The sequence below is a fragment of the Saccopteryx leptura genome, chromosome 3 (assembly GCF_036850995.1).
Source record: "Saccopteryx leptura isolate mSacLep1 chromosome 3, mSacLep1_pri_phased_curated, whole genome shotgun sequence".
In the NCBI taxonomy this organism is placed as follows: Eukaryota; Metazoa; Chordata; class Mammalia; order Chiroptera; family Emballonuridae; genus Saccopteryx; species Saccopteryx leptura.
Window position 1 is genome coordinate 67,548,955 of NC_089505.1, and position 10,642 is coordinate 67,559,596.

At 50.3% G+C, this 10,642-nt stretch overlaps 1 protein-coding gene across 1 annotated transcript in view; it reads left to right on the plus strand.

The window, feature by feature from the left end:
- Positions 1-9,960, plus strand: part of PRR12 (proline rich 12) — a 29,470-nt gene extending 19,510 nt beyond the window's left edge. The window contains exons 10-14 of the mRNA XM_066374006.1: positions 4,980-5,105; positions 5,208-5,305; positions 8,344-8,490; positions 8,592-8,687; positions 8,965-9,960. Coding sequence (XP_066230103.1) covers positions 4,980-5,105; positions 5,208-5,305; positions 8,344-8,490; positions 8,592-8,687; positions 8,965-9,111 — 614 coding nt within the window. The 3' untranslated portion in view covers positions 9,112-9,960. The remainder of the gene's footprint in view (positions 1-4,979; positions 5,106-5,207; positions 5,306-8,343; positions 8,491-8,591; positions 8,688-8,964) is intronic.
- Positions 9,961-10,642: the final 682 nt, after the last annotated feature.

Consider the following 10,642-nt stretch of genomic DNA (forward strand, 5'->3'; position numbering starts at 1 on the left):
ATGGGTTAATAATAGATAAAGCACATAGGCGGGTATTTGCCATTAGTGAGGACCAGTGTGAGCTCCATTGCTTAGAAAGATGTCTGGTTGGTTGGTTGGTTGGTTGGTTTTTGTGTTTGTCATGTATGGTTTATGATGACAGTAACAACAACAAAAATATGTGTACACATATGTAAAATAAATATAACAGCCAGGTGCTTACCAGGTTTTAGGCATCATTTTAAGCATTTTACACATGGCTTATTTTACCTTTACATAAACCTGTGAGGTAGGTGCTTTAGGGTTAGTCTCAATTTGAATGATGAGAGAAACCAAGGCACTGGGAGGTGACCTGAGTTGTTCAAGGTCATACTCTTTCAGGTATATTGTAGGGGAAGCTGTTTTAACTAAACATACAGCTTGTCAAATGAAAGATGGAGTTGTCTTTCCATCAAAGCCCTGACACAGATGGGAGGGTCACAGAGATTAAGAAGCTCTTCTCAAGGTTGTCTAGAGTCCCGGTTTCCTTTCCTTTTGCTGTTATGCTGTCCCCAGCATGCTGTCTTCACCACATGGTCAGAGGCAGCCCAGCAGCCCTGTGGGTAGAAATGGACAGGAAGGCAAAAGAAGGGCTCCACCTTCCTCTTAAGTTACAGATTTGATGAGTGGTCCATGGTCTGTCTTCTCATATCCCATTGGCCAGAACTACTTAACATGGCCGCAGCTAGCTGCAAGGGAACCTGGGAAATGTAGTCTTTTGACTGGTCCAGCTGTGCTGAATGGTTCAAGGCTGATGGAAGCAGTTGAAGCTGAGACACGAAAGTAGACAAGGGAGGAGATTTACCAAGGGCCTAGATTTGCAGGCCTTTCCTTCTCTGACACTCAATTTTTTGTTTTAAAACAACTTTATACATCTAATTCACATACCATGTAGTTGTAGTTCAGCTATTTAAAACGTATAATTCGTCAGTTTTTACTATCATCACAAGAGTTATTCATCTTGGCAATCAATTTTTTTATTTATTTTTGAGAGTATGTTTGTTTAAGCTGGAGACAGTGAAACAAGAAAAGGTTTAGGATAGAGGAAGCAATAGGAGGGAGCCCAGATGGGGCCGCCCTGGCTCACTGGAAAATCAGAGAAAAGGGGCTTGGAGACAGGTTCAGGGAGTTAGGCCAGGACAAGCTGCTGCCGCCCACTGCTCCCCTAGTTACATGTTTCACGAGCACTCTTTAGAGTTTTAGCAGAGGCTCGCCTGACAGGAAAGAGTGACGTGGGCAATCGGAGAGGGAGAGCACCTTTGTCATCAATTTCAGAACAATTACATCACCCCAGAAAGAAACCCTGTACCCCTTGGCCATCACTCTCCTTTCTGCCCTCCCTCCAGCCCTAAGAAACCAATAAAGCACTATATATAGATCTGCCTATTCTGGACATTTCATGTAAGTGGAATCATACAGTACTTGGCCTTCTGTGTCTGGCTTCTTTCGTTTCGCATACTTTTGTTGTTCACCCATGTATCGGTGCTTTGTTCCTTTTTTTTTTGTTTGTTTGTTTTGTTTTTTTGTGTGTGTTTTTTTTGTATTTTTCTGAAGCTGGAAACAGGGAGAGACAGTCAGACAGACTCCCGCATGCGCCCGACCGGGATCCACCTGGCACGCCCACCAGGGGGCAATGTTCTGCCCCGACCAGAGCCACTCTAGCACCTGGGGCAGAGGCCAAGGAGCCATCCCCAGCGCCCGGGCCATCTTTGCTCCAATAGAGCCTTGGCTGCGGGAGGGGAAGAGAGAGACAGAGAGGAAGGAGGGGGTGGGGGTGGAGAAGCAAATGGGCGCTTCTCCTATGTGCCCTGGTCGGGAATCGAACCCGGGTCCCCCGCACGCCAGGCCGACGCTCTACCGCTGAGCCAACCAGCCAGGGCGCTTTGTTCCTTTTTATGGTTGCATAATATTCCATTGTATGGATCTCCCACACTTATTTATCCGTGCACCAAATGATAGACATTTGGATTGTTTCTACTGTTTGGCTAAAGCTGCTATGAACATACATGAACTGCCCTAAATTTTATTTTCTTCTTTTAATGTATTGATTTTTAGAGAGAGAACGAGAGAGAAGGAAACATTTGTTGTGCCACTTATTTAGTCATTCATTGCTTGATACTTGTATGTGCCCTGACCTGGGATTGGATCCACAACCTTGGCATATCAGGTCGATGCTCTACTCAACTGAGCTGCCCAGCCAGGGCCAGCCCAGAATTTTCTGAGCCTGGGAAATGGGGGGAGCTGAATTCTATACTCTTTTTTTTTTTTTTTTTTTTTTTTTTTTAAAGAGTGTACTTTATTTTATTTTATTTTTTTTACAGAGACAGAGAGAGAGTCAGAGAGAGGGATAGACAGGGACAGGAACGGAGAGATGAGAAGTATCAATCATTAGTTTTTCGTTGAGCTTTGCAACACCTTAGTTGTTCACTGATTGCTTTCTCATATATGCCTTGACCGCCGGCCTTCAGCAGACCGAGTAACCCCTTGCTGAGCCAGTGACCTTGGACTCAATCCAGGGAGCTTTTTACTCAAACCAGATGAGCCCGCGCTCAAGTTGGCATCCTAGGGGTCTCGAACCTGGGTCTTCCACATCCCAGTCCGACGCTCTATCCACTGCGCCACTGCCTGGTCAGGCGAACTCTGTACTCTTAAGGGAACAGTTCCTCTTCCAAGGGTCAATATCTCTCCCTGGTCTGGGTATGTCTTCCCTTGCCCCATTTAACCAGGAGCCCCTCCAGGGAAGCATGAGCCTGACTCACATCTGGATACGCTGAAGGCTTTGCCTAGCCCAAGAGGCCTCAGAACCAACTCGTTTGCTTGTCTAAGACCAGCCACCCTCCATGTGTTGGAAGCTGATGCTTTCTCCTTTCTCAAATTCTCAATGAAAGCTCTAGAAAGAGACTGCAATGATGTCTTCTCTCTTCCTTTAGTACACTCTCATCCAGCTTTCTCAGCCGTTTTTGGCAGGTGTTTATTGAGCACCTACTATGTGCCACAACTAGGGTTCCAGCGGTGGACAACATAGACAAAAATATGTCTTATGGGAGCTCACAGTACAGCCAAGGAGTCAATCAGATAAAAATAAGTTATGTAATGGAATCTAAAACATGAAAAGTCATCAGTGTGAGGCTGGGGAGGATTAAAGGCAGTTAAGAAAAATAAATCTAGTAAAGAGGACCCAGGCAACATGTTGGGTAATTTTTTCAGGAAGGGAGAGATTGGGGAAGGCTTCTGGAAACAACATTGGAGCAGAGATTTGAGTGCAGCGGGGTCATGTGACTTTGGGGGAGAGAACATTCCAGTCTGGGCGTGTCTGGCGATGAGGAAGGAGGTCAGTGACTGGAGCAAGTAGGAGGAGAGGGTGAGACATGAGGGCAGAGAAGGAACAGGGCCAGTTCTGGAGGGATAAGGGGATTTGGACTGAGGCTTGATGGGATCTGACTCCCACTGCCAACGGGTCACTTTAGAACCTTGAAACAGCTGTCACCGGGGACCCTCAGTATAGATAAGTCAACTGGACATTTCTTTTTTTTTTTTTTTAATACAGGGACAGAGATAGAGTCAGAGGGATAGATAGGAACAGACAGAAACAGAGAGAGATGAGAAGGATCAATCATCAGATTTTCATTTTGACATCTTAGTTGTTCATTGATTGCTTTCTCATATGTGCCTTGACCGTGGGGCTACAGCAGACCAAGTAACCCCTTGCTCGAGCCAGCGACCTTGAGTCCAAGCTGGTGAGGTTTTGCTCAAGCCAGATGAGCCCGCGCTCAAGCTGGCGACCTTGGGGTCTTGAACCTGGGTCCTCCGCATCCCAGTCCAACGCTCTAGCCACTGTGCGACTGTGTGGTCAGGCTCAACTGGACATTTCTCATACTTCTTCCTAAAGGATATTTTGGGGCCTTCTTATGGCCCTCCTGCTTGTCTTTTCTCCCTGATGTTGCTTGGGTTTCCCATGGGTGTCCCTCAGGTCCTGTCCTTGGCCTTGTTGCTTCTCATTCTCCACCTCTCACTTGGCAGGCCGCCCTGAGTTTCCAGTGAGCCTCAGGTTTGTTTTTCCCCCCTGGCTACCCTCCAGGCATCCCATAGCCCCCTCCCTCCAGCTCCTACTGAGCTCCTTGTGCTAGATTCTCTGTCTCGGAGACAGTCCCCCTGGCTGCTCAGTCACCAGGCCAGACCCTCTGGCACCATGTTTTGCTTCCTCACCTCCAAATCTGAGAAGTCCGCAGCCTGTCCCTCCCGCCCTGACCTCCCCATGCCTCTCTGCTCTTTCCCTCAGCTCTGGCCCTCTTGCCCTGTCTTGATCTCCACAGCCTGCCTCTACCTCCCTGCTCCAGCCTCATCCTTTCTTACTTGGTCCATTGCCCTGACCTCTGGTCTCACCCCCTCCGTCTGTCCCCTAGGTGGCCTCAAAGGGATTTTTCTATACGTATGTGCATCCTGCCCCTGCTCACAGCTCTCATGGCTTCCTAGTACCCACCAGGAGAAGCCCTTGTCCTTTTTACCTCTGACTGGAGGCCCTGCGTGGTCTGCTTTGCAATGATAACATGCTGTCTGCTTGTATCTCATCCCTCAGTCTTGCCCTTTGTGATCTGATCTCTGACTTGATTCACTGGTTTAGAAACCAACTATGCTGCTTCTTTAGACTTGGTGAAGCTGCATTGAACTAGCCAAACATGAAGTTTACCGTCTTGGAATGCTCCCCCTGTCACTCAAGACACAGCTCTTGGGTGACCTGTAATAACCCTTTCCTGACTCGCCAGGCTGAGCTCATCATAATGCCTGTGACTCCACCATTAGAGCACGTTACACTGGTTCTTATCAGACCTCCCCAGTGCGCTTAGGCCTCCCTGAGAACAGGGATTTCTCTCCTGGTCCTTGGTACTTAGAACATTGGCTGCCACACAGGTAGCGTCAAGCAAGTTGGAATAACGAGCTCATATCCCATGTTTCTATCCCAGAGCGGGCAGCCCCTGGGCGTCTGCTGAAGACCCGGGCAATGCGGGAGATGTATCGGAGCTATGTGGAGATGCTGGTGAGCACAGCACTCGACCCAGATATGATCCAGGCCCTGGAGGACACGCATGGTGAGCTGAGGCCTGGGAGGAGGGCGCTGGGGGGACCAGATCCCCAACCTCTCCTTGCCCCCACCCCGTCCGCCAGCTGAACACCTTCTCCTTGTCTTTCAGATGAGCTGTACCTCCCACCCATGCGGAAGATCGATGGCCTCCTCAATGATCACAAGAAGAAAGTCCTGAAGCGGCTGTCGCTGAGTCCAGCCCTGCAGGTGCTTGGGGGGCCTGGGACTGATATGTCTGGGGCCCAGGGCTCAGCCCGTGTCACAGCGGGCTTGGCCAGGAGCAGAGTTGAGAGCAGAGATATCAGAAGGGGGTCTCTGAGCTCCCAGTGGCCCTGCAGGCCAGTGGGAGGGGAGCTCGGATGGTGTGGAGAGGTTGGGAAGGTCTGGAATGGGCTGCTGAGAAGGCCTAGTAGAGTATGGTTGTGGAGCGCAGATTTGGGGACAAAGGGCAGACTGGTGCTACACCAAGGGGTCACTTTTCCATCAGCCTTATGCAGGCTCTAAGAAAGTCTCTGCTTTCAGTATTTTTATTTTTCTTATTAATTTTTTTCAGTTTTTTTGTTTGTTTGTTTTTTAGGGTTTTTTTGTATTTTTCTGAAATTAGAAGCAGAGAGGTACTCAGACAGACTCCCGCATGCGCCCGACCGGGATCCACCTGGCATGCCCACCAGGGGGCAATGCTCTGCCCATTTGGGGCGTTGCTCCATTTCTGGAACCATTCCAGCACCTGAGGCAGAGGCCACAGAGCCATCCTCAGCACCCGGGCCAACTTTGTTCCAATGGATCCTTGGCTGCAGGAGGGGAAGAGAGAAACAGAGAGAAAGGAGAGGGGGAAGGGTGGAGAAACAGATGGACGCTTCTCTTGTGTGCCCGGGTCGGGAATTGAACCCGGGACTTCCACACGCCGGGCTGATGCTCTACCACTGAGCCAACCAGCCAGGGCCAATCTTTTCAGTATTTTTTTAAAAATTACATATACAATTTTTAAAAATTGATTCGAGAGAGAGAGAAACATTGACTTATTTGTTGTTTTGCTTATACATGCATTCATTGGTTGAATCTTGTATGTGCCCTGACTGGGGATCATACCTGCAACCTCAGGATGATGCTGTAACCAACTGAGCCACATAGCCCAGGCCTCAGGCTTCTGTGTTAAGTCAACTACATAATTTTCCTTTGGAATGGCCAAGGGTCCTGGGATGGAATATCAGAGCAGCTCTGGGAGTTGTAGGGTAGAATATAAATCTGGCTCTGAGAATTCTGATAGGGATGTGAATGTCATGCTGAGAAGATGGAGATAGAATCTAAAGGCGACTCAGATTCCTAGGATGGAATTTAGTCCACCCTGAAAATTCTAGGGGGATGTTAGTCTAGTTCTGAGAATTCTAGGATGGCCTTTAGGCTGGCTCGGGAAATTCTTGATGGAATGTTAGTTTGCCTCAGAAAATAGGAGCTAAAATGTTCATCTGCTTATAGAACCCTGGATGGGATGTGAGGCTGACTGAGAACTCTGGGATTGTCTGACCAGGCGGTGGTGCAGTGGATAGAACATCCACCTGGGATGCTAAGGACCCAGGTTCAAAACCCCGAGATCATTGGCTTGAGCGTGGGATCATAGGCATGACCCCATGATAGCTGGCTTGAGCCCAAATGTCACTGGCTTGAAGCCCAAGATCGCTGGCTTGAACAAGGGGTCACTGACTTGGCTGGAGCCCCCCCTGGTCAAGGCACATATGAGAAGCAATCAATGAACAACTAAGAGTGTCATAACTATAAGTTGATGCTTCTCATCTCTCCCCTTCCTGTCTGTCTGTCTCTGTCTCAAAAAAAAAAAATCCTGACCTGTGGCGGCACAGTAGATAAAGTGTAGACCTGGAAAGTTGAGATCACTGGTTCAAGGCCCTGGGGTTGCCCTGTCAAGGCACATAAGAGAAGCAAGTACGAGTTGATGCTTCCTGCTTCTCCTGCCCCCTCCTCCCTCTCCCTCTCCTCTCTCTCTAAATCAATAAATAAAATCTTTTCTTAAAAAAAGGGAAAAGCCATTTATAGAATAGAATATAGGCATACCTCATCTTAATTGTGATTCTCAGATACTGCATTTTTTACAAATTGAAGGTGAGACCTTCCACCTGCAAAAAGATTATAACTCATGCCCTGGCTGTCTGGCTAAGTGGATAGAGTGTTGTTGGCCCAGCATGCGGACATCCCAGATTTGATCAATCCCCAGTCATGGCATACATGAGAAGTGACCATCTGCTTATCTTCCCCTCCCTTTCCCCCTTATTTCTCTCTTCCCCTCTCACAGCCATTGGCTCCATTGTTCCGAGCATCAGCTCAAGGCACTGAGGACAGCTCTGTTGATTTGAGGTTAGGGTCCCAGATGGGAGTTGTGGAGGTGTGCAGGAGCCTGTCTCTATATCTCCCCTCCTCTGGCTTTAAACAAAAAAAGTTACAATTAACAAAGGCTCAGATGGTAGTTTTATTTTTTAGCAACAAAGTATATTTGTTTTTCAGAGAGAGACAGGAAGGAAAGTGGAGAGATGAGTAGCATCAACTGGTAGTTGTGGCACTTCGATTGTCCATAGATTGCTTTCTCATATGTGCCTTAATCCAGACACGGGGGTGGGCGTCTCCAGCCCAGCCAGTGACCCCTTGCAGCCAGCGACCTTGGGGTTTTGAACCTGGTACTTCAGTGTCCCAGGTCAACACTATGTACTGAGCCACTGCCATTCAGGCACAACAGAGTTTTAATTTTTATTATTATTTTTTTTACAGAGTCAGAGTGAGGGATAGACAGGGACAGACAGACAGGAACGGAGAGATGAGAAGCATCAATTATTAGTTTTTCATCGTGCATTGCGACACCTTAGTTGTTCATTGATTGCTTTCTCATATGTGCCTTGACCATGGGCCTTCAGCAGACCGAGTAACCCCTTGCTTGAGCCAGCGACCTTGGGTCCAAGCTGGTGAATTTTTGTTCAAACCAGATGAGCCTGGGCTCAAACTGGTGACCTCAGGGTTTTGAACCTGGGTCCTCTGTGTCTCAGTCCGACGCTCTATCCATTGCACCACCGCCTGGTCAGACTCCTTTGTTCTTTGAAAAGAGCAAGACTCCCAACTGTCTCCTCTGATTTATAGCCTGGGAGATGCTGAGGCATCGGACATCTGGGAGAACCTGAGAACTGGGTGGTGAGTTTGGGCTGTGTGGGTCCCGGGAGGTGTCCCACTGATCCACCTTCCCACAGGACGCCCTGCACACGTTTCCCCAGTTGCAAGTGGAGCAGAGTGGGGAGGGCTCCCCTGAAGAGGGGGCAGTGCGGCTGCGGCCGGCGGGGGAACCCTACAACCGCAAGACGCTCAGCAAACTCAAGAGAAGTGTTGTCCGGGCGCAGGTGGGGCTGGGACTGGGACCAGCTGGCTAGGAGGTGGAGCCGGGGCAGGGGCTGCCTAGTGTTGGGCGGGGTGCTGAGGCTTCTCCACCCCATCTGTCTAGGAGTTCAAGGTTGAGCTGGACAAGTCAGGATACTACACGCTGTATCACTCACTCCACCACTATAAGTACCACACCTTTCTGCGCTGCCGGGACCAGGTAAGTCTACCCACAGTGCCTATCACTCATGGGTTCTCCCATGGACCCAGGGGTCTAGGCCGCCATTCCCCTCACCTCTTAAACCCAGGAGTCCGGTCACCGGCCCCTCCTCCTCCCTCAGACCCAGGAGTCTGGCCCCCAGCCCCTCCCCCCTCAGACCCGGGAGTCCAGCTCCCAGACTACCTCTCCCTGGGACACTGATCCCTAGGCCCCCTGCCTCCTCTCACCCCAGGCCCTGGTGGCCACCTGTCCCAGCTCCACGTTTCAACCCCTGCAGACCCTGGCCATTGAGGGCGGCGCTGAGGACCTGGGCCAGGAGGAGGTGGTCCAGCAGTGCATGCGGAACCAGCCATGGCTGGAGCAGCTGTTCGACTCCTTCAGTGACCTGCTGGCCCAAGCACAGGCCCACAGCCGCTGTGGGTGACCCCATCCTGGTCTGGGGGGTGACACCTCCTCCATGAACCAAGAAATGGGACAGAACTGTGTCCTCAGGCGCTAACCCCCAGGCCTGGTTGCCAGGGAAGGGGGCGGTCATTGGTCAGGGTGTGTCCGTGCTGCCCCCCAGGGCAGGGTTCAGAGTTTGACTCCCCCCCCCCCTTCCAAGCCCTCTCTACTCCCTTCCCATTCCTCCCACTGTCCGGTGTACAGAGAAATTATTTATATATATGTATAAATGTCTATTTAGTAACGGTTTCCCCCTCCCCCTTGCCCACTACCCCCCTCCACGGCCATAGCCCCCATGCCCTCCACCTTGTACATAATGTATAGGAAAAGTCTATGTATGGTTGAGGGGGGCGGGGCGGCTTTAGAGAGCTGGGGGACCCCCTCACCCCCCAAGCCCCCCCCTACAGGCCAAGATCTTTGCTAAAGGCCATTCCCTCCCCAGGGCATTCGGTGTCTGGTGAGGGGGAAAACGCATCTTGTTAATTATTTTTAATCTTATTTATTGTACATACCTGGGGCGGGGGGCTGGGGAGGTGGAGGGGGGAGAAGGGTCCCCTCCCTTTGCCCCTCCCACTCCTTTTCTACTGCGATTTGTCTGTGTCTCCCCCAACACACACACACACACACACACACACACGCACCCATTGTTGTCTGGATGTGGTTCTATTTTTTATTGGTCTCCCCTCCCCTCCTCCCTCTCTCTAACCCCTCTGCTCCCACCTCCCTCACCACTTGTTGTCTCTTGCTCTTTCTTGGGCTTCTGTACAACTCAACTTGTATACACTGTGTACACACAACCAGCCAAACGAAAACCCAACGGCAAACTTTATCAGCGGCTGGTGTGGCTCTGTCCTGCGGCGTCTGGGGTGGCCCTGGAGTGGCATGGGCAGAGGGTCTGGACCTGGAATGGGGCTTTTCTGGAGCCCTGGGAGGTGGCTGGGCTGGAGACATTGTCTCGTTGTGTAACAAATCACCCAACCCAAAATTCAGCGTGACGTAAAGCAAACAAGGTATTGTGCAGTTTCTGAGAATCAGGAATTTGGGAGTGGGTTAGTTTGGTGGGCCAGGCCTAGGGTCTGTCGTGAGGATGCGGTCAGGTCATCAGCTAGGGTGGCAGTCGGCAAGGATTTTTTTTAAAATTAATTTATTTATTTTTTATAGAGAGAGGGATAGATAGGGACAGACAGACAGGAACGGAGAGAGATGAGAAGCATCAATCATCAGTTTTTCGTTGCGACACCCTAGTTGTTCATTGATTGCTTTCTCATATGTGCCTTGACCTCGGGCCTTTAGCAGACCGAGTAACCCCTTGCTCAAGCCAGCAACCTTGGGTCCAAGCTGGTGAGCTTTCTGCTCAAGCCAGATGAGCCCGCACTCAAGCTGGTGACCTCGGGGTCTCAAACCTGGGTCCTCTGCATTCCAGTCCAACGCTCTATCCACTGCGCCACCTCCTGGTCAGGCAGTCGGCAAGGATTTGACGGGACTGTTTTTCTCCTCCCCCACCCCCATTT